The 25,457-nt window shown below is 31.6% G+C and overlaps 1 protein-coding gene across 1 annotated transcript in view; it reads right to left on the bottom strand.

Moving 5' to 3' along the window:
- LOC110282127 (transcription initiation factor TFIID subunit 11) overlaps positions 1-25,039 on the bottom strand; it is a 45,869-nt gene extending 20,830 nt beyond the window's left edge. Inside the window, exon 1 of the mRNA XM_021144884.3 lies at positions 24,700-25,039. Within this exon, the coding sequence (XP_021000543.2) occupies positions 24,700-24,868 (169 nt within the window). The 5' untranslated portion in view covers positions 24,869-25,039. The remainder of the gene's footprint in view (positions 1-24,699) is intronic.
- Between the last annotated feature and the right edge of the window lie 418 nt (positions 25,040-25,457).

Here is a 25,457-nt window from a genome sequence, read left to right as displayed (position 1 = left end):
TATATATTATTATTTTATTATAAAAAATAAAATAATAAAGATTATATTATATACATAAAATATATATGTATAATTTTTTTTTTGGGGGGGGGGAAGAGGGGGCTGGCAAATGATATTTTTTTGAGCTTTATGCTCACTAGTGGAACAAAACCGTCGAAACACCCCAGATATTACTTATTTATGTTTCTAAAACGGGACAGCAGTGTTTAAGGCAATAAGCTATCATAATAAAGAGTTGGGTTTGATCCAAGGTGGCGGTTTGAAGCACACCCAGCTTCAGATTGATGAGCAGCAGCTTGTCTGAGAAATAAATGATGGTCACGAAATTGAGAAACCTCAAATTCCATGGCTTTTTCTGAAATGCTTTACCTTTTTTTATGATTTCAAAACAGGGACTTTATTACACTCCAGAAAACAAAAGAACTATCCGGACATCTAAAAAAAATCTATTAGTAGGAACGCTTCTTCCACGAGCTAAATATTTATCTCTAACACAGAAGAGTCCCATTTAAATTATACTAAAACCAACAAACATTTACTGCATCTCGCATTATTCATAAAAACAGTAGTTTCTATCACTCTCAATATTTTAGGACATAAATTATACTATTTACGTGATGTAATTTACACGGTCCGGAGCGCAGCATTCTAAGCAGATTCACCCTAATATTATTCTATTGATATGCTACATAGCATAATAGCTGCTCAACACAAGCAGCTATAACATTACTTTAACAATTTTATTTAACATTTCAATCTCCTAAAAATGTAAATAATAGTACCGTCATTCATAAATCTCTCACTTCACAACGTTCTGTTGTTTTCACTTTTACCATCACATATTGCGTTTCTTCCCGTGTTTGTATTATTGTTAAAAAGATTATTATTATTAAATCAATGAATGTTGAGAATTACCGGTGAATATCAACATTCACTCAGTCATTACGGTGAATGTTTAGAACATTTGTTATCTATATTTATTTACTGTATACCGGGCACTGGTCCTGAACATTTAAAAAAATCGTTTGTGTAGGGAAGAGAATAGGTTAAAGTAGGGGATGTATGGGTGATGTAATTAAAATATGCATTTTTATCACTATCTTTCCAAAAGATGTATACACTATTAAGTTCATTATCCGGCTAGTATGTATTTGGGCTATTGATAGGTATGTATTTTCCGGTATTACCTGAACTGAAGTGTTTATTATTTTATCCTAATCTGACATTATAAACATCAATAAATATTAAGATGCCAAGTAAATCAATATCAAGTAAGATATAGCAAATATTTAGGATATTCACTAAAATGACTATATCAATCTCGATGCTCAACAGAAAATGTTGACATTCATAACATTCCGGACATTTCCTAAAGTGATTATTTTAATGTCAATAAGAGAATGCCGACATTCATCACATTTTAGACATTTCCAAATGCGTCTATTTGAATGCCAATACTCACTAGAGAATGTCAACCTTCATCATACTTCAGACGTTTCCTAAAGCGACTATTTGAATGTCAATCGTCACCAGACGTTTACAGTAGAATGTCGGCATTCAACGCATTTCGGGCGTTTTCGAAATTTTAAGGGACAAAACGAATTTAAATACCACCGGAGAATGTTACATTCAGCACATTTCAGACTTTTACGGTAATGCTTGCTCTAAGTATATTATTTAATAATTTTATAACCATCGTAACAGCAGATTTAATTTTTGGGTTTACGACTACTAATGCTCAAATCCGTAGCCTTGTAATTTTGAACCCAATCGCAGAAGACAAGGGAACTCCTGGATCAAGTATTAGGAGGAATTTGTTTTCGTGGAGGACTTTCTGATGGAACTAATCCGCATTTGCGTTACATAGAGAGAAAGACCACGAGAACCTCACACGTGCACCCCGGTTTACCTCATAGGAAGGCGAACGCTCTATCCCCTGAGACATCGCGTCGAATTGTCTAAAAAAAATACTATATTGTATCTTAAAATGTTGGACGAAATTTTCAAATAATAAAAATAAATTTAAAAATTAGCAAAAGTATATATTTATATTTAAGTATAAAATATTCTAAGTATTACATTTTAAAATAATAATAAGTTTCCAAGTCGATCTATTCCGAAAAATGGATTTTGTNGACTAAAACAAAATTTGTCTACCAAAGAATTAAAATCTTTAAACCTTGTTTCAAATTCTGTTCTAAGATTTGAAATTTTTTCTGCGTATTTTTGATAATATGCAGTATCCCTGGAATGGCAGGTGCCCCAAGCCAATTAGAATTTTAAATTTTCGCGCGTACAATTGAAAATGATCCGTATAGTTTATAAATAAATTATATTATAATTTTATATGCTAGTTTCCTTTCTAATTCACATTTCTATTTTATTTTTACTTTGCGTTGGACATATTGAGTGGGCCGCAAAAATGTTCATCTCCGGCCGCGAGTTTGACACCCCTGATGTAGGGGATGTATGGGTGATGTAATTAACATGCATTTTTATCACAATCTTTCCAAAAGATGTATACACTATTAAGTTCCTAATCCGGCTGGTATGTATTTGGGCTATTGATAGGTATGTATTTTTCGGTATTACCTGAACTGAATCGTTTCTTATTTTAATTAATCTGATATTATAAACATCAATAAATATTAAAATGCCAAATAAATCAATATCAAGTAAAATATAGCAAATATTTCGGATATTCACTAAAATGACTATATCAGTCTCGATGCTCAACAGAAAATGTTGACATTCATAACATTTCGGACATTTCCTAAAGCGATTATTTTAATGTCAATATGAGAATGCCGACATTCATCACATTTTAGACATTTCCTAAAGCGTCCATTTGAATGTCTATATTCACCAGACGTTGTCAGCATTCACCGCATTTCGGGCGTTTTCAAAATCTTAAGGGACAAAACGAATTTAAATGCCACTGGAGAATGTTACATTCACTACATTTCAGATTTTTACGGCAATAATAAAAAAAAATTGTAAAAATTAGGCAAAAGTATATATTTATATTTAAATGTAAAGTATTCTAAGTATTACATTTTAAAATAATAATAAGTTTCCAAGTCGATCTATTCCGAAAAATGGATTTTGTTTCCTCAGGAGGAATCTTTTTGAACTAAAGTAAAGTTGAAAGCAATTAACTGTCGTCCAATATCCATTCTCGGTGAATTTCAAAAGACTTACCTGCAGAGGTAAAGAAGAAAATTGATGAAGTCAACCTCCCGTCTGGAACGAGAAGCGGTGAGCGAACGATATCGATTTTTCAATTAATCGATTTTGGAAAAAAGCGCACGAACGAAATGTGTCCTGCTTATCAGCAAAGGTTGAGGTATCGTGTCGAAAAACACCTCTGGATATTTTAAGTTATATGCATGTGGCGTTACATTGGTTAATAGATAAACAACTACCGTAGAAGGAAAAAAAAGGGTAGGGAAATAAAAAAAAAATCGAAAAGTATTTTTAAAGTTTTTTTAGGGAATATATTTTGTTTTCTTTCGATCTACCCCGTACTTTATGAAATCGGCACGTACACAATAAAAAAAAAAAAGAAAAATTGAAAAAAAGAAATTTCTGTAATAAATAAATTGGAAAGGCGACATTAGTTTTCGAGAGCTGAATTTTTCTATATTCTTTCTCAAGTCCTCCCCTGCCGAGAGGACAGAGATGTGCATCTTTTTGCATTGTTGTGTAAAAAACTTTTAAAGATGAAGAACAAGGAAAAATTTCAAAAGTGATTGAGAAATATAGAAAAAACAAATCGTTTTACTAATTCTAATCTACCAAAATATAGTTTTAAATTGAAGGAAATATTTGTAGATCACAACCTATACAATTATGTTACGAACGCAACATAATCTACTGCAAAACCATCACGACCGGAGTTTCTCGCTATCCGTACACTCCACTTAAGGAACTTCTTTCGAAAAAAGAACAATTTTAATTTATTTTCTAAAACGCTGATCAATGAAATATCAATCAATAATACAATCAATGAATTGCTTCAATGAAATATATCTATTTGAAAATCTAAGAAGTTTGAAGACAAGAACATCAGACCAATAGCATCATATTATGCATCATATTCCGGACATCAATAGCATATACATAACCTCATTTTCATCATATCAGCTTAGCAGAAGTTCATACTTTTACAATATAGTCTTATCACCCTACTACATATAATTACACAGTCAGAACCTCAATGATCCACATGAATACTCCTTTACTTCATTTGCATTCCACAACCTCAACGAAGCACCACAAAGATCAAGCTCAAGATGAATGGGAAATGGGACGCAAGCGGCCTCAGGTGCCCATATGTTTTATACAGTTTCAGTTTCCAAGTTAAGTAGATATCGTTGAATAGTTTGGAGAAAAGAATAGAATTACTCCTCTTGAAAACTAACTATAATTGAAATGATTTTGCTAATAGCTTTTTCTGTTTTCCGTCTCGCTTTCACTTTTGACATCTAGTGACGTAGCAACTTTATTTCGAATTCATAAGACAAGGAATCTTACATTGAATTTTAAACTGAACAACCCTGAATACTCTAGCTTTTTGTTTAAAAAATAGTAGTTGCTAAGAGCAAAGCAAATAGTTTTACATTTCTATTCGTTTGTAACGTTTGTTGATTTAGTGTTGCCAAACTGCCTACACTGCAGCGGAAAGGGTTAAAGCTGACCAATCTAGTGTCTAAATAAAGTGAAATTAAAACTTTTTAATAGATTTACCAGTAGGCTCTTGTCACAATTTCTTGACCAACAGCATAAGAATGTAATTTGGTTAAAAATTCACACCAGCTGCCTTTACTACTAAGACCAACTGGTATACAGTGATCATATTGTCCTTCAAGCCACCACTTGGCATTGGAACCCATGTAATATCTGTACTTCTACTAATGAGATATTCATAGAGCCGTGGTGGCTCATGGGATAGAGCGCTGGCCTTTCAATGAGGTGTCCCGGGTTCGATCCTAGCAAAGGCTGAGTGATACGAAATCGGCAACTGACTCGCACCGACCACAGTGCTGATATAAAATATCTTCAGTGGTAAGCGGATTATGGGTTAGAGTCCCCTTGTCGTCAGACTAACCATGGGAGGTTTTCATTGTTTTCCTTGCAATTTAATGCAAATGCGGGTTAATTCCATCAAAAAAGTCCTCTTCGAAGGCAAAATTTCTCCCAATACTTCATCCCTTGTCTTCTGGATTGGGTTCATTATAACAAGGTAACGGAGTTTAACATTAGTAAGCGTAAACTCAGAATTGGATTGGCCGTTCAACGCTGGTTATGAAATAAAATGATTTGTTCATCAATTTTTAGTTATGCGTTCGTGACAGAAGAAAGTAAAATAAAAGGGGAAATAAATTGTATCTTTTCTAAAAATGTATTTCTACCGGGAGGCAGTGATAGGCGGCATTTCCGTTCCACAAAAAAAAAAATAAAAAAAANAAAAAAAAAAAAAAAAAAAAAAAAAAATGAAAGCTTCGCGATAAAATTTCCTAATTCAAGAAAAAATTTCACTCCAAAACTTCAAAAGAAGTAACTAGAGACACTATTTATAGAGAAATAGAACTTTGGTTTAAAATTCTCCTGACAGTTTTAAAAGCTGATAGTTTACTCCAAAACAAGACACTGCCCACAACACCAAATCCACATCGTTGTGGCTGCTCACAGTTTCATATTGAGAGTCTCAAATACCCAAGTCAAACTATAGTCATTACAGATAACAAATTAGATCAATAGAAAAGGGTAGAAATTATTTGATTTCCTACTTCTAAAACTCTCCGTTATAAGCGAACACCATTGTAATAATCTAATCAAATTACTTCACGACTAATTATATTTCGATTCTAACAGTTAACAGAGATACTACATCTGTAATAGGCTTAATTAGATTTCCCAAGATCTCATTTTCAATGACAAAAAAATGCAATTAACAAATGTTAAGAGAACTAACCAGATTTTTATTGAATTGTATTTTCCACCCCTGTTCTAATAAGATTGATGTTAACACAGAACTGTATTTTTGGGAAGATAGCCAAATAGATGAGCACCTCAGTTTTTTGCCAAGTGAAATTAGATTTTGGATCTATTGTCATTTTACCAGTTTCATCATTATAAAGCTTATTGAGAAACAGAAATAATAGAACTTGGGAAAAATACTTTGAATAATTGCTAGTTAACGAAACGTAATGCATAAAATTATTAAGAGATTCGAGATTATTGCACCTTTTTCAAGGTTTACACTTAGGTCTAATTTACTTTAAATATGAATAATTTGAAATGTAAGTTACAGCTGCAGTTACGATGAAATCATTAAAGGAATAATAAATAAAAGAATGAATTGAGTTTCTATCACTTTTTTACATTTTTAGTTGCCTGTGGCATCCTTGCTTTTCGCTTCGAAGCAACTGGAACAATAGATATTCATGTTTCAATGCTTTTAAAATTAAGAAAAGATAAGAAACAAATTTCAAAATAATAATAATTTTTAGAATATAATAGTTGTTGTTGTAGTTCCTTTACGTCGCACTAGAGCTGCACAATGGGCTATTGGCGATGGTCTGGGAAACATCCCTGAGGATGATCCTAAAACATGCGATCACAATTTTGATCCTCTGCAGAGGAGATGGCACCCCTGCCTCGGTAGTCCGACGACCTGCACGCGAAGTCGAGCACTTTATGGTAGAACAGTTTAACGAGGACCCATATCGCACACCCTCGGTCCCTACGCAGACTGATCCAAGTGGTCGCAGACTGACCCGCGCACTGACGCAGCCAGTGATGCTTGACTTCGGTGATCTACTGGGTCACTGCGGGACTAGAATATAATAGAAGAAATAAAATATTATTTGGAATTTACTTTTCATTATATTCCCGAAACTATATGTTTTTAAGACGGTAAAGAATCATTAATCCATGTCTTATTTATTAAATAAAACAATACTTTTAAGTCAATATTCAATAGAGTGAAACAACGTGTTAGCCAAGATAAATTATTATGATGTTATATTATATAATGCGGACATGATAGTAGGATATTTTAAAAAATTAAAAAGTGGCAGCAAAGCTCAAAATATATTACATATTTTATTATTATCGTAATCATCACAACAGTTTATTAATTCCAATTGGGTACTTGTAACTCGTGAAGTGATTATGCCTAATCATGGGATTTAAATCAGGTCGGATATTTGTAAGCGACGGCATGTGTGTGTGTCGATCCTGATTGGCTTCGAAATCGACAAATGCCACGATTTCCTGCAATGACGTCATTAGCAGGTATCCAATTAAATATAAGATCCTCAGCAGCGCGTCAGTCTCGAGTATAATTATTAAATTTTATGCTGATAAAACGAAAGCTAATAAAATGAAATTTGTTACTTTATTACAAAATCACACTATCTTCAGAAAATACGACTGGTGATTATTTTTTGTTCTTCTGTTAAATAAGAGTTTTAAACGGTTCTTCACTTAAGTGAATATTAAGTGCCCTTACTTCTCTGCTACGTAAGGAATGGCAGGAAGAAAGGGATAATATATTTAAGCTTATGATGTGATACGTAAGGTCATATTTTCTTTGCCTGAAATGTTATTTTAAAAGGAGCAGACAAGTGCATTTGTAAACTGCTGTTTGTAGAAAATGCAACACCATGAAAGAATCATCAGAATCAAATGAAATTTAATGCAGAAACGACTTGTACTGATACAAATAAATGATGAAATTTTCAAAACAAAAGAAACAAATTAAGCGTCCGAAATCAGTATTTGGTGCAGCCACCACGCGCTGCAATAAGTGCTGCTATACGACGTGGCATGGAGTCAAACAGATGTTGAATATCTGCTTGAGGAAGAGAATTCCATATCGCTTGTATGCGCAACCAAAGTTCGTCTTTGGAAACTGCAGGACGCGGATCACGAGTGAGACGCCGACCAACCATATCCCACACNAATAGAAGAAATAAAATATTATTTGAAATTTGCTTTTCATTATATTCCCGAAACTATATGTTTTTAAGAAGGTAAAGAATCATTAATCCATGTTTTATTTATTAAATAAAACAATACTTTTAAGTCAACATTCAATAGAGTGAAACAACGTGTTAGCCAAGATAAATTATTATGATGTTATATTATATAATGCGGACATGATAGTACGATATTTTAAAAAATTAAATAGTGGCAGCAAAGCTCAAAATATATTATATATTTTATTATTATCGTAATCACCACAACACTTTATTAATTACACTTGGGTACTTGTAACTCGTGAAGTGAAGTGATTATGCCTAATCATGGGAATTAAATAATGTCGGATATTTGTAAGCGACGGCATGTGTGTGTGTATCGATCCTGATTGGCTTCGAAATCGACAAATGCCACGATTTCCTACAATGACGTCACTTGCAGGTATCCAATTAAATATAGGATCCTCAGTAGCGCGTCAGTCTCGAGTATAATTATTAAATTTTATGCTGATAAAACGAAAACTTAGAAAATAGAATTGGTGACTTTATTACAAAATCACATTCTCTTACGAAATTAACAGAAAATAAGACTGTTAATTATTTTTTTTCTTCTATTAAATAAGAGTTTTAAAAGGTTCTTCACTTAAGTGAATATTAAGTGTTCTTACATCTCTGCTACGTAAGGAATGGCAGGAAGAAAGCGATAATATATTTAAGCTTATGATGAGATACGTTAAGGTCATATTTTTTTTCCTGAAATGTTATTTTCAGAGGAGCAAACAAGTGCATTTGTATGTATGTAAAACTATACGATATTTATGAACTTGCAAGTTCAGACAAAAAAAAAAACTAAACTAAAAATATCATTTTAAAAAAATCTGTAGCTTTAAGAACAAAACAAATTTCAGATAAGAAATCATGCACCCGAATTAGTTAAGATCAAGTACTTGCATAAATTCAACATAAATTTTGTTTTCCAATGTAATTTTTTTAAAGGTAATTTATTGATATTTTAATTACTAAGAATGAAAAGAATTTTACCCACTACTACACGTAAATAATTTAAACAGGTATATTTAAGATCAGACAGCGAATTCATCATCAGGAAAAATGTTTACTAAATTTTTGCATCAGAAGCATGATAGTTCTGGCTACTATAATAAAGTAACATAAACAGAGCTGCCAACCCGGAAGTTCCAGCTCTCCACATTATTAAAAGTGGTAGCTAAATAAGCTTAAGTTCTTAAATCATCTAAAGACAATACTGCTTCAATTTTCCGATATTTTCTGTTTATCTTTTGATTATCTATATAAAGTGGTGGTTTAAATCGTTTTAAATCAAATGTTAAAACAGTTTTTTGCTAAGACTTTAAATATGTGGGAAAAAACTTCCGACTAGACAGAGAAGTTGGTAGGTCAGCAGAAATAGGCACATCTGTATTCGGAGTCGGAGTACAGTCTTGTTTTTCTTTTGGGCAGCTGGGCCGCGCAGCGGCCCCTGTTCTATTTATTCATCGCGTAGTATTTGTCATTTTGTTTGACTTCGTTGAGGTTAGCAGGTAATATAGTTGCTGCCATGGGGATTCAAGCACTTTGCTTGAATATATAATAATAATGAAAATGAGACGGAACAGCAGTCGGAGCACAGAGTTCTTTTTTCTTTCTTATATTCTTTTTTTTTCAAGTTAAAGCGGTAGGTAACAAAAATGAGCATCCACGTTTTGTAAACAAACATGAACTACAAATTTTTTCATATTGTTTTCTTCTTATTCTAACTGCACTAGAGCTAGCTGCCAGCCTTGGCTATCTCAAGTTGCTTGTTCCATCTCTTTACCCCTACACTGCTCAGGCACTTTTCCACACCATCTAGTATGTGGTCTGCCTCTCTTCCTTTTCCCCCTCAGGATTGTGAAAAGTTTTTTTTTTTAAATATATACCACATTTTGTTTCTAAGAATGGAACAAAAATAAGGGTCGCGACAGGCCATAGGGCGGCTAAATATAGCAAATGGCGATTAAATAATTGTCATCCAGTCGTCACCCGATGACTACCTCTTTTGTTGAAAATGCAAGTCCATTCCATTAGAATTTGTTTAAATAAGTATGGTATTATTATAAATATTTTATAAACTGAAAATTATTTTTTTTCAAGCTTATTTCTTAAAATTTTTATTAATTTTAGAAATAAGCCTTTTAATGTTTACCATGTTTTAGGAAATCCTTAAAAAAGTGATGACATCAGTAGTTCTCAAATGGTGTTCCAGGGAAAATGTGGTGAAAAAATGAAAGGGATTCCACGAGTTAGTACTTTACCAGTAATCAGTTTTGAAGCTTCTGATTATTTTTAGATTCGCCTATATTTTATAATTTATATAATCTATCAGTTGCTTTGAAGAAATTATTTCAAGTAAAATATCAAACAAATAGAAATGGAATTTTTTAAAGGAAAATATAACATTTCTAATAATATTGAACTAATTACGAAAAAAAAAAGCTTAACAAAATATTGCATTCGTATTTCTTATAGCGCTTTTCAAAACAAACTAAAGTAATTCTTTGGTAATAAATATGTTTCCCTAATCATTTTCGATGGCAGTTTTCATCTCGATGTAAAACATTCATTCATTCATGTACAGACAACAAAAACAAATTAATAACTAGACTAGATATAGAACAAGAACTATAAATTTAAATGTCAGACACGATACCTACTTTAAAAATATTAATGATAAAACGAAGAAAAATCTTCATTCCTCTAATTAAATATTAAGGTTATGACGTTAACAGTTCTAGGTTATAACGTTCACAATTACCTTAATAAAAACTATATATAAAATCGAGGTTGCGCCGCAAGAAGGTTGATTATTTAGGGTTTTGTGGTCGAAAAAATTGAGAGCAGTTGCCTTACATTATATTAAGAATTTTTTTATAACCATTTAAAGTTTTGATATTTAAAAAAGTAGTCACTGTTGAAATTGCTATATTTGGCTATTAGCCAGTTGCAAAAATTTCCCAATTTTACCCTGTACTACCGGGAAAAACGCATATTCTATCATAACGCATGCTCATTATTCAAGGGACAGAACTTGTTTTATGACCAAAAAACTACTTGATTTGAGCTTACAACCTCTAGTTTGTAGGGCAAGAATGATTTGTTTTAGTTTGTTCAACTACATCAATTTATATCTTGTACATGTATTCCAGAAACACCTCGTATATATCTTTTCTTCTTTACTAACTCAAATGTGCTGTAATAAATAAATCAGCAAAAAATAAACATATAAATAAAATTTAAAAAAAAGCTGACTTAGAAGAATTCTCGTTTCTAAATGTATAGAAAGATAGGGGTCCATTCAAGCAAGATTATAAGACTCTTATGGGAGAGGAACAAATGAAAGGAGGAAAAATCGTTTTTGGAACAAAAAGTGGAATTCTTTTCGGGTCGGAGTGTTCTTAGAAAACAAAAACTGCACTTAAGAAACCTAAATTTGGGAATGGAGCCAAAAGATCGCTTGTTTACGCTGTAGCTTTTAAACAGAGCACAAGCAAGCATTAATGAAAATATGCTTTGCTTTTAGTGAATTTTTTGGCGTAGTTCGTAGGGAAAAAAATGAATGCTTGGCGCGTTCTCTCTGACCTTGACAGCAAGCAAGCGAACAACTTGTTGGGATGAGCAGGAGATAATTTTAAGCCCTTTCAACGCTTATTTATTTTTTTATGATTTAGTGAACACTCCTTCACGTAATTAGAATCGCGATAATTACGTCACTCTTTGCTTTAGAACAAATACATGACCCGTTCGTTCAGTTGTGAATTATGCGTTGAGTAAGTTCTCATCTTCAAGACAAGTAACTTAATCAAAAAGATGACTGATGATGAAATATTTGAAGAAAGAAAAATATGTCTTTTATGCTCATATCATATCACAGTCGATTGGAAATTATTTGTTACAAGAAAAAAAAAAAGTAAAAACTGGTGCTTCAAACATGTTTCTCGCTCAGAACTTTAACCATACGAGAATTTTTGAGTCAAAGACAATTTGGGGCACTTTTATTTGCAATAAACAAATTAAAAAAACATTGTTTATGGTTCTGAATGTTTGCGATAAGAGGGTTTCTGTTATTCTAAACTAAGAGCAAAGTTTTAATAATCTTTATTGAAGTATACTTTTTATTCATCGCTTTTTTTAAAAAAAAATTTTATACCACTTTTTTTATAAACAAGAAAAAAGAGAGCAATTGATAACTATTTAAAACATTTTATTTCCTCGACTTTTTTTCACCAGTTTTTAATTTTTTTTTAGAATGTGGCCACTCTCTGATCTCATATAAAAATTTTATGATCCATGTCATGATTTTATTTTATTAAAAAGAATAATAATTAATAAAAGATTAATAGAAAGATTCTTAACAGTTTTAGGCTTAATAAGTTTTTTCTTTTATTTAAAAAAAAATTAAGATATTTAACCTATGGCTTAACCCATTTCAGAGCTAACGTCACGTCACCATGAACTTTTTTTTAAAAAAGTTAAAGACCGGTAATTTAATTATTTCATTTTTGAAATTTATCTCATTCTAATCTGCAAATATGAACTTTCATTTTAAATTATAATTTGAACTTTTCAGTTTCAGTCTTTTATAAAACAAATCAAATATTAAAATTTCTGATCAAGAACTTAAATTAAAGCAAGCATTTATTTTCAACAATGCCTTTCGTTTGCGGAATGAATAGAACTTGACTATGTATTCAAGAAAAAATTGTAGTTTTAAAATATTAAAATTTCTGATCAAAAACTTAAACTAAAGCAAGCACTTATTTTCAACAATGCTTTTCATCCCCTTTCACCGTCAGGCTAACCGATTTTCGTGGTTTTCCTCTGCATGTGATGCAATTGCGGTTCAGTTCCATCAAAAAAGTTTTCCACGAAGGCAAATTTCTCCCAATACTTGATTCACGAGTTCCCTAGTCTTCTGGATTGGGTTCAAAATTACATGAGTACGGAGTTGAACATTAGTAGTCGTAAACCTAGAAATTGGGTCAACTGTCCAACGAAGGTTATAAAATAAAATATAAAATGCTTTTAGTCTGCGGAATGAATAGAACTTAGAAATGCATTCAAGGAAAAAATTGTAGTTATAAAAAAAACTTATAACTTATAACTATATGAATGATTTCCGTCCGACTTTTAAAAAAACAAGCTGTAAAATTAAAATGAAAAAAAAAAATATTCAATCAATTTGGTGACCATCTATGTAGGTGATTTCAGTGATTTTAGAATTACAGTTCTTTTCGTCTGCAGAATGAAAAGAACTTGTAAATGAATAGAAATAAATAATTGCAGTTATAAAAAAAAACTTATATAACTTGCAAATTACTCATAATAGGCAATATTAATTATATAAATGATTTCCGCCTGACCTTAGAAAACTAACTGTAAAAATAAAATAAATAAATTCTAAAAAAAATCCACCTTAATTGGTGAGTGACACTTTGGTGACCTTTCTTTCAGTGAGTTTAGAAAAATAAGTTCTGAAAAAACGCAACAGCTAGGAGCAAACTGTTTACAAGGAAATTATCAATTCCTGATCTCTTTTAAATACAACTGACCATAGCGTGTTCACATCCGGATATATTACGGATATTAATAATAATATTAAGGATAATATTATATAAAAAATATCACGGATTGTCCGTAGTTTCAGAAGATATCTTTTCTAGAAGCAGCAAGGGAAATGTATTGGGTCACCCGCAAAGAGCTATTTATTATTGCTCATTATTAGCTGTTTAGCTTAGAGCTTATTTATTGTTCAACCCCATATTGCATAAGAGCCTAAGGATATTCTAGAGCTAAAATCATAATTTTCCACAGAAATTGCGCTTTTATTTATTAAAAAATTAAGTTCCATAACACAGCAAATACTTCTTTAAGGACAAAGTATAGATCTGATGTTGAGAACCAGCTAAATCCTTTAATCCCTTGGGGACCGGTGATTCATAAAAGCAATCGTACAAAATCAGAATCAGGATGTAAATAAATAAAAAAACTGTAGCTTAAATGTAGGCATTGCTAATTTGACAGACATACTTTGCTGTACTTTAATTATTGTTAGTTTAATCATATATATAATCAATGTTAGTTCAAAGTATAACTAAATAATTTTATTTTGAACTAAAGTGATGGTGAATTAAATAAATAAAACAATTATAACCCCGCCCACAAATAAACTGCTAAAGAATTACTTTGATTAACAGTTTTATTTTTTTACCCTGATTGATACTGTTTAATGCTGGCACGTATTTGTGACAGTCGGCGCGAAAGGGTTAAAGTTTTACCCTAATTATTTATTAATTTTAGGTCAAGCATAGAAATGTTATAAAGTATGCTATTGTTTTAATTACATTCATTATGAAGACACAAAAGAAAATTGTACACGAAAAATATATTATTTAAGAATAAAACAGTGCGTATAAACTGGTGTTTACTCAATATTGACCAAACGAATGAACAAACCATTTAGTTGAACACTAGTTTTTCATGACATTTGTTTTATTTTTATATCATTTACAGAACTTGCAGCTTTAATCCATTATCAAACCACATATATTTAGTTGAACACTAGTTTTTTATGACATTTGTTTAATTTTTATTTTATTTACAGAACTTGCAACTTTAATCCTTTATCAAACCATATGATTAATCACAAGTGGGATAATTATACATTTTCAAAGAGTCGAATTTGTCAATAAATGTTTCAGATTAGAAAAAAAACTAGCTATTTTGAAATTTTTTCAACTGAAAGTGTTTACTTCAATTGAATAACTAATATTTTATAGATGTCTTCAAAACCCTTAAAAATAGCAGACAAATACAATTATAGAAAAATATACTTCACAGTGTTAATAAAAAATATTTATTGAAATGCTGCGTTTATGCACTTGGTCGACTATGGGCAAGGTTAAAATCCATTAATTTCATAACTACAGAAAAAAGGGATATTAGTTATTTAATATTTCTTCCTTCTCAACCATTCAGAACATGCGTAAGAGTCTATTGAAGGAGATAACTGTCTAAGGCAGTGTTTCCCAATGTGGGGCCCACGCCCCACTGGGGGGCAATTTGAGGGTAAAGGGGGGCAATTCAAAAATGGACTCGACATGAGTTTAAACNTATTATGAAGATGGACGATGATAGGAAAACTGCGAAATCGATACATATTGGCAAGAATTTGATAGCGCAAAATGCTTCTTTACGACGAAATGCAAACAAAAATATATTATCATTTAAGGAACTGGCAATTTATTAATGTACAGTGCTCAAAATAGAAAGGAATTACTCTAAATAACCCTTGTTCAAATGATTAGACTGTCATTAACTAAGTGGCTATCTTAAGGGCTCAAACATGTAACTTTAAACATGCTAATTTAGTGCATTAAAAGTGGCGAGCACTTTATTCGGCTTTCGTAAATTTAAAATTAGACAATTTGAATTTTTTTCGAGTATTCGATTCTTTTAATGGGTTTACGTAAACGTAAGAACAATGAATAAATTTTTTTCTTTCAAAATATGATTTTTAAGTGACAGACAAATTGCTGTTAGAACTCAAAGCTCTAATGATTTTTGTGTACGACTTTATTCCTTCATAATTACTATGCCTAATTTTTTTGACGAATCCAAGCAGTTACGGATATAAAAGGAAAGGGGGTTCCCGTCAAAGCTGTCTGATTGAAGTCAACGTTGCATCATTAACACTTTTTTGAGGCAGAAAAACTTAATCAAAAAATTCAGTAAGGAAAGTCAAGAGAATCGCATTCATTGTATGCATATCCACTTTCTTTCTTTATTTATAAAAAAATGGGCACCTGGGCCGCGCAGAAGGCCCAGGTCAAAAATAATGCATCATGAAATAGAATAAAAAGTTCAAATAAAAGACAGTTTGAGTTCAGCAGTCTATGGGGTGGCTGTTGTATGCATATCCACAATGATGGAATTTGCTTCATGCTTACATTTTACAAAACAAAAAGTGGTTAGTTAAAAATGGCGTTAAGAGACAAAAACTACAAAAAATTTCAGTGGTTCATGTTATTGTCAAAAATAAGTGAGACAATTCTTATCCCATCGCCCCTAAAAAGCATAAAAACAGCAATTAGATCCCCATTTGTTAATTTCTGTTACAGATTGAAAAAATACGCAAGGTTGCCCACCATTCCGCTTTTAACAAAATTAGCAAAATTTTCAATTTTGCTAATACTAAAAAACCCTTACCATGCAGTAAGAAACTGGTGGGCACAATTGCTATAAAAACAGTGTAGGGGTGGGCACATGCACTTTACATATCATATTTACTGTATTGAGTATCATACATTAGAATCCTACCACAAAAAATTCCAACAAGTTGGCATTTCTGCAGTAGGGAATGTTACTAAAAGAATATAAACACCAACATTTTTTTTAAACGAAAAGCAAATCTATAGAAAGAAATTGATGAAATTTAAATGGTTAGATGTACTCAGACATTACTTATTGCATGATTTGAAGTATTTAAGGAAGTGCCTCTGATAAGATATGAGCAGGTTTCAAATGGAGCTACGAGTGATGAAGTCACAAGAAAAATTAAAATGAATTCGAGGGTTTACCAAGATTAACTGGCTAGCAACTTTATCCTCTTAGATGGACACACTGACAACATTTCAGCATTGTTGAAAGATAGTGTTTCGAAATACTAATCTCAAGTCCATAGTCATCAGAAAACAATACTAAAAGACTTAAATTTCCTGCTGAAAGTCCGCCGGATTCATGCCCCTTGGAAAACTAGCCAGGGGTCTATGCTATTAAAAAGCGATACATGTCGATTTCTGAGCTAAAATCGGCTGTTAAAGTGTCATGGAAAACATTTCTCATCGCTATTTGCACAATTCTGTAGAAATTGTTCTAAGAAAAATATTCGACTGAAGGGCAAGATGAGACTAAATCTATGATCAAAACCCATTTTTGAACCCTTCACATTGAATAATATCATAACTAGAAAACATTTCCTAGATCACATATTTTCTTAAAATTAAAAGTAATGTATTGACAATATAAGGAAAGCTGATTTTATATCAATTAAGTGTTCTTCTTCTATGCAATAAATGAATGATGATTTCCATCAATGAAGAAAAAGCTTATTTTAAAAATTAATAAGTAGTCTCAAACATCTTCCGACTATTGGTTTCTGTATACATTTGCGTGTGTACTTAAATCTTGAACATTTCATCACTTTTTTATTTTTCATTAATTTTTAACCCGGGTCCTTCATGTATGTTATCAACTGTTTATTTAGTCCTATCGAAGTTAACCTATCTAATAACAGCTCAAATATAACAAGGAATAGCTGCTAAATATACGCTTTTCGATGGAGATTTTGAGGAAAAAGGAATGTTATATCAGACAAATTTAACCCTTTGCACTCGGATGTCCCCACGGTAGCACCATCAACAGTCACCACTTTAAAATTAAGAAATTTTATACGTTAATAATTAGTAACCACATTATTTTAAGAATTTTAAAATTTTATAACAATAGTATATTGCGTATTTTAAATGCTATAGTGCTGATATTAAATCGAACAGCATTTAAAAGTACTCGGCGTGCAAAGGGTTAAAGGAATCTTATTTTTTTAAAATATAATTCAAGCACTTAAAAGTGTAATTGCAAATTTATCAGGTTCTTTATCCGTCGATTGAGATAATAATTACGATTCTCAAAATTATTAGGTCTACGCAAAATTCTGTCCATGAAAGAACACGCCCCATTATAAAAGGATGCAAAATGTGTCTTAATAAAAAAATGGTTGTGGGGCAATTACCCTTAGATGTATATATCAGATGTACAGCTTAGGTTACACTCGTTACAAATTTGAATATGTATGCAGATGCTTGTTTGTGTCATATGTCACGGTTGTGTCACTACAATAGGTCTCAGAATCTCATCCTTCTATCGGCGACCAGTCAAAGATCCATTTCAAATGATATGGAGATTGGTGCGTCAATTAATGGAGATGGCAGCATAGACCATCACTCCCCCACAGCCAAATCGTACACTTAACGTGCACGAAGGTCCCAAGGTTTAATCTCAAAGCTCGACACATGTGTTCCTCATGTTCTTGTGGAAATAAATTTCCGTTGTTGCGTAGACGTATGTTCTTTGCTTCGCAAACGTCAAGAAAATTATCCTTTTTTAAGACGCGTTCTCACTTGGGGACAAAAAAATTGGTAGTCTACAACAATGCTCCAGTTTTTAAAATTTTTTTTCAGAATTCAAATGAGGAGGTCAAAAATCACCTGGCTCAGTTTTTTGTCAGGAAAGAACAACAAACTATGAGCGTGGAATCACGTAGAAAGATGGCAAAAGGTATTGGACAAGAATGCACAATATATGATTCAGAGTCGTGGTGGATTCGAATCCCATCGATATCTGGTCGATATGAATTCCGCAGCCGGCTTGCACCGATGACAACGCTGACGTAAAATAGTCTCAGTGGTAGATAGATAACGAATTAGAGTCCCCTTACCGTCATGCTAACCATGGGTGATTTTCCACTCAATATAACGCAAATGAGGGTTAGCTCCATCACAAAATCCTCTACAAAGGCAAATTTCGCCCAATATTTGATCCAGGAGTTCCCTTATCTTCTGCATTGGGTTCAAAATTACAAGGCTACGGAATTGAACATTAGTAGGCGTAAACCCATAATTGCGTCGGTTGTTCAACAACGGTTATAAAAATAAAATACATAATTCAATAAAATATTTATTCACTGTAAGAAAATCGCCTTTATTTTCATTAAAAGAATGAAATAAATAAAATAAAATAAACGATATTACTTTCCGAACAACCCAATAATTTGAATTCAGGACATGCCTGCATTTTGTTTTGTACATTAACAAAATAAAACCATAAAGGCTTTAATCACGCAAAATTATATTCTTAGTAGAAAGATGACATCGAATTTACATACATTACAACTAAATTGAATTTGGCACACTCTACTAAGATTGCCGGAAAAGGAGAGGGCAGAGAAGACAATGTCGTTCCCTCTACCCTATCTTGGATACGCCCCTGTAAAGATAACTCTATAAACGTTTAAAAACTGGAAGAAGACATAATGACTATCTAAACGGTTTCCGAAATTACCCTCTCATTTTATTACTGTTAGTTTCATTTATATCGATCAATAATAACCTTGACAACAGAATTTTGATTACAAACGTAATTGATTTCCTTTGGGAGCCTATATTTCTGCTCAAAATTCTTCTCCTGCAATATTTTCTTCTCCATTTTATGAATCAATAAAGTCTGAAAACGAGTAATAATATTTTTTTTAAAAATATAAACTACACGCAAATGAAATAAACGTTGTAGAACTTAAGGATTAATTTTTTTTATATGTACTAGAATATATGCTTATGTATGAATTCCAAAAATGATTATTCAAAGGCTTAGTATTATACAAATTTCTTATTAAAAATGCTAACCAGCTTATTAGTATGCTGATCCAAAACCAGAGGCAGATTTACGGATTTTCGGGGCCCTGGGCACAAAGCTACTAGAGAGCCCTCCAAAGAGAGTCGACAAGTTTCAGTTAACATGGTCGCAATTAATATTTGAAAACTCACTGCTTTACCTTTTTCCAATTTAATACTGCAAGAACAGAAATCCTTCGCAGATATTCTCTAATAGAATTTTAAAAAAATAATATCTAAGGTACAGAAAGCAGTTTTCGATTGATAGTTTAATTTGCTTTCAATTTTTTAGTTTTGGAAGGTCAGCTTATTTTTAACATAGATATATGTTCTCGAAATAAAGCTTTTTTTAACCCTCCTGACACGTTTAAAAAACACGTCTATACCTACCATTCTCTGAGGTGTCAACTTGCTATGGGTAGCAGATAAAAAATTTCGAGTGGTAGTCTTTTAATGCATAATTCCTGGTTTAATAAATTCGATATACAGGGTTTTACTCACCACTACTTCTACATAGTTCAAAGGCTTATGTGATATGCCACTTTGTCACAATGAAGTTGTGCCCAGCTTTTGTTAAATAAAGTAAGTAAGTAACAATGAAGCCGTGTTAAACCATGTAAAAATCTACAAATTTTAGTTTGTAGTTCTGTACTGTTTTTTCTTAAAAAATATTTCGTCGAATCCAGTCGAATCAAATTGTTCTGCATTTAGAAGGTGTGATAATTTGAGTTCTTTCCTTTTATCAACACGTTGAATGCTATGGGGGTGACTGGTACTGAGTTGGTTCGTAGCTCCACGGGGGTCACCGGTGACAGGCGAAGCCAAGGTTATTAGAAGCACATAATTCGTGTAAATTTTTAATTGTTTTATATTATTATCGTTACTAAAATAGTTTGAAGAAATTAATGCAATATAGAACACACAAAAATAGTTTTATTTATATACACAGAGATGCCAACTTGCTTCGGACAGCGAATAAGTATTTTCAAGTGGTAGTCTATTGATTGTGATTCTTGGTTTAATAAATTTAATTTAGTAGATTTTTATACACCACTATTCCTAAGCAATTCGTAGGCTTATATAATTCATCACTTTTTTCAATTATGTCATGCTAAGCCTTTTAAAAAACTAGCAAAATCTGCCTAATATTTGCAAATTGAGTTTGTAGTTATTTACCGTTTGGCCAGACGGGCAAGCCATGTAAAATTGGAGTGGCAGTCAGCGTGTTAAAGAAATTCAAGTGTAAACTGCTATGATACTGTTTTTTTTTTTTTTTTTTAAAAAAAAGCTTCATGGGATGAGTCAACTGAGATTTCACACAGGTTTTGCATATTTAAAAATAAGGTAACAAAAAGAAAAAAAATTATTCATTACTTATACGCTGCTTTTGCAAATGAATACAATCTTTATTTATTTGAAACGAATAAATGTGTATCAAAATTCCAAGCTTTTAGAGCTCTTGCCATTAAAGCGATAACTATTAATATTACAGTAAATTTTGAAGTTGGTAATCTTAAAAGGTTATTCATTTGTATTTTATATTTTATAACCATTTATATATTTGTGATAGGTAAAAATGTTTAAAAACAAATATATTAAACCAGCAGTCAAATATAAATGTATCAATTTTGTAAATTGTAACAACCAGGAATAAAAAAAAACCATTGTATCTATTCTACCTGGCAACTAAAAAGTCGACGCAAGCGACAAAAAATTTAAAATTGGGATTTTTATAATATTGTATAATAAACTACGTATAACAAAATTATAATTTGTTAGTAGTTTTGAGTTATAGCTAAGCGTTAATATACCAGTAACAATAAATATATAGTAGTAGCCCGAGGAAGGGTTATAGCAGTTCCAAACAGTTAGGACATTTTTTTCAACCCGTAATGATTTTTGAAACCCATATTTATCTTCAGATTCAATCATTAATTCATTTTTTACTTAACATATTGAGTGTCCTAAGAAAGTTATTTTAAGTAAAATTCCAATAAAAAAGAAAAGCCATTTTTTAAAAAATATCTATATATATATTTCTCTTACACGGCGATAAAAAAAAGCCTCATTACAACTCCCCGAATGGCAACGCTAGAAAATAGACCAATGATTACGGCTAAAAATGTCACATGCCATATCTAGCTAAGATGGCTCAACATATAGCGCTTTTAAAAACGGAAACTGAAATAACCAGGGAGAGCATAAGCTAGGCAGAAGTCTTTGTCGATAGATCTCTATTTTGGTTTTTTGTCGAAAGCGTTTTTTTTTCACGAATTTATGTATTACGAATTTATTTGACAATTTTTGATTTATATCACGAATTTATTTGTTTTACTAGAATTTATTTGTTTATGCAGATTTTTCCATTGCAATTCACTTATTCAAATTTTTAATAGACTTAATTATAGCCGAAATTTTAATCTTTTTAAAGAGATATCAGTTTTAGAAATTTTATCTTAAGATTTTATACTATAGCACATTTCTAATAGATTTAACGAATTACATGTCATTTATTTGAATTCAAATTTATTTTAAGGATTCAGTACTTACTAAAAAGATGTAATTTTTTTTAGAAAAAAAAGTTGTTATATGGATTTGAATGATTGTTTTGAATTCTTAGAATTTTGTGCATTTGCAATGTACCTAAGTTAGTAGCGAGCGAAGCGAGCTTGGTTTGCGGAGCAAACCATATAACATTGCGTAGCAATTTTCGGGGGTTGGCGAGCGTCAGCGAGCAGGGGGCGCAGCCCACTAGTATATAGAATTTTTCGAATAACAATGTAATGAAAAAGTAATGAAAACGACATGTATTTATGAAAAATTGCATTATAATTTTTCACAGTTCTTTTGGATTCAAAATAAAATAAATCAATTCCTTAATACAGAAATACATTTCCATGGTAACTATTTTCTGAGTTTATAGCAGTTCTTTTTAGCTTTTATTTTACGAAAACCATAATTTGTTCCATTATTTGTTTCATTCATATTTGTAAACCATTATCTGTTTCATTTTCAATTTGTGTATATACACCAAAAACAAATTTTGAACTAAACTATATACAGCTTCAGGAGGGCGAATTAAACTGTCAGACATAAAACCTAACTTAAGATTATTAATGGTAAAAATATAAATAAAATTCATTTCTCATATATTTATATTATAAAACCGGCACCTTAACAGCTGACACCAATTTTGAATTTATGACTATCAATATTCAACTCAGTAGAGCTGTGATTTTGAGCCCAACCCAGAAGAAAAAGGAGCTCCTTGGTCAAGCATTGAGGCAAATTGTCCTTCGTGGAGGACTTTTTTGATGGAACAAACCCTCATTTGCGGTACTTAGAGAGATAAACCACGAAAACCTCTCACGGTTAGCTCAACGATAAGGGGATTCTAACCCATGATTCATCTACCTCTGAGGATCTCAGCACTGTGATCGGTACGAGCTGTGAGTAAAATCCGTATTAAAAAGCTACCGCTCGTAGTCTTTTATTGGTTAATACGTTCAAATACGTCTTTTATAAACTTTCTGTCTTTAATGTCTTAATCGTTAATGTCTTTAATAAAGTTCGGGGTTCCGCAGAAAGAATCTCAATCATTATTTAGAGTTCCACGGCCGATTAAATGTGGGAAACGTTTATTTAAGGTATTTATAACCATGTCGATGAGTTAGTTCATTTCTTAAAGCCGTTTTTCGAAGACTTCGTCGTAATATGAAATGATGCTTTTTTGCGAATAATATACTATTTTCAAAACTGCTGTGAGTTTTCAACTGTTACTCATGACTGTTACATTCAAGTTTAGTCTATATAAAGCCAGCGAAGTCAACGCTTATTTTGAAAATATCATGAAATTGGCGATTTTTAAAAAAGTTTAATAACTTCTAAAATATTTAGGTGATTTGTTAGTTCTAAATCCCAAATAATTCTTCACGGAAAGATTACATATATAAGTTTAAAATTATAGCATTGCTTCAAGTGCAAGGCATTTAAACTATGGGTTTTTTATTTTCCTTGGCGACAGAGCTTCGAAAAGCAGCGTTCATTAAAATTCGTTCTGAACAATGTTTTCTTGCCCTGAGTACTTCTGGAAGCAGGAAGAAAAGAAAAAAATCAAAAACAATAAGCGCTTGTTATTTGAAGGTATAGAATTTTGCAACAAATTAATCACATACATAATAAGTATTGGACGTTCTGTTTTAATGTCAAACCGGTTTGAGGTGCTTAATATCCCTTTGATTATTTACTCTCGCATTACCATAATTCTTCTCCTTCTTCTTTAGAGGCAAGCTTCAGTATTCGATAATAGGTGCATAATTATGTCGTCCTGAGTTTCAATTTAGGAACTATTCTATCATAGAAATGATTTATCCGAACTATTTTATCATAGATTTATTAGAAGGCGGAGCTAATAATTCTTAGCCTCATCTTATTAATCGCAACCGAGTTTAAAATTAAAATTATGCAAACGTACTCAAAGCTAGTGAATTAATTATGCTGAAATGAAAGTGAAACCAAAAGCAATTCAGTTAGTGATAGTCATCAATTCTCTTAAAATAAATATAGAGCTTAAGTATTTAGCCAATCAAAATTTCACATTTTCCGAAAATTGACAGTTCTGGCAAAAAACTTACCTTTTTTTCTTTCAATAATTAACTTACAATTAATATCATAAACGACAAACTTGCTGCGATTTACTTCCTTTAAAATAAAAAATATCTATGACTTCTTGTCTCGTTAATATTTAAATCATAGTCGATAATATTGCATATTATTTGACAATATTTAAATTTTATTAGATTGATATTTTTGATTTGTTCTAACAATGCATCACCGAAAAAATATAGTTTTTAGTTTAATGTACATTAGGACTTTAAAAAATATTACTAATTCGTGAAACAGTGGAACATTTTGGCAAAAAATATTAAATATGCAAATTTATCATTCATTATTCTTGAAATTTGCATAGTTTGCAAATAAAAATCATAGAATTGTCATCGATGAAGATCAATTAACCATATTTATAATTTTTCAAACGAATGTTTTTAATTTGTTCTTAATTAAGCGCCACTGAACACAATATGGTTTTTTACTGTAAATGCGTGTTTGTAGGTGTTGAAAAAATTTTATTTGTGGAAAACAATAACAGGAAAAAAGATATAAAATCGAATACATAAATTTACTAAACGTTATTCTTGGAATTTACATACCTTCCAAATCAAAATCATCGTCTGAATCGTCCCAAGATGCACCGTCGTCAGTAACGACTATTACGGGATCAGAAGATGTAGTTTCGGTATTGAATTGTCTCCTCGTAGGCGAAGCAAACACAACGCACGTGCATAATGTCACCCAAATAAACACTTTGGAGGTCGCCATCTAAATCACACTTGATATGTCACTTTACTGATGATTTCAATTAAGCTGACACTTTCAACGGAATCGCCGGTTCATATCACGGACTTCGGCGGATGAGTTTTGTCGCCATTGCCGAAGAATTTTCATCGCTGCCAGTGGCGAATAAACGAGAGCAGCGCCATCGCTTGGCTTAAATTAAAATATTTTCTCCTGATCGATTGCTTTTTTTTAAATTTATATTTTTATAGATTTTTTTTAAAGGGAGGTTAACAACCTCTTTTTTGCTTTTTTAAAAATATTTGTATGTGTGTTTATTACATAGAAACTGACCAGCATCCTCAAAAAACTTTTCTTAACGGATATTTAAAAACTCAGTACTTTACCTTTTACATTTTTTTTAAAAACAGTAATCTGTCGTATAGATTAACTAACAAAAAATAACTACAGAAAATAATTGCAAAGGAGATAAAATGAATTTTAAAATGTTTCTTCAGAAATTTTGCAACCAATGTATTCATTATCTATGTTACTTAAAGTACATTCCTATGTTTTTTTAAAGAATACACCTTTGTTACTTAATACATGTAATTGTATTATTACCATATTTATT

This window comes from Parasteatoda tepidariorum, chromosome 2 (assembly GCF_043381705.1).
Source record: "Parasteatoda tepidariorum isolate YZ-2023 chromosome 2, CAS_Ptep_4.0, whole genome shotgun sequence".
In the NCBI taxonomy this organism is placed as follows: domain Eukaryota; kingdom Metazoa; phylum Arthropoda; class Arachnida; order Araneae; family Theridiidae; genus Parasteatoda; species Parasteatoda tepidariorum.
This window is presented reverse-complemented; position numbering and strand designations above follow the sequence as displayed.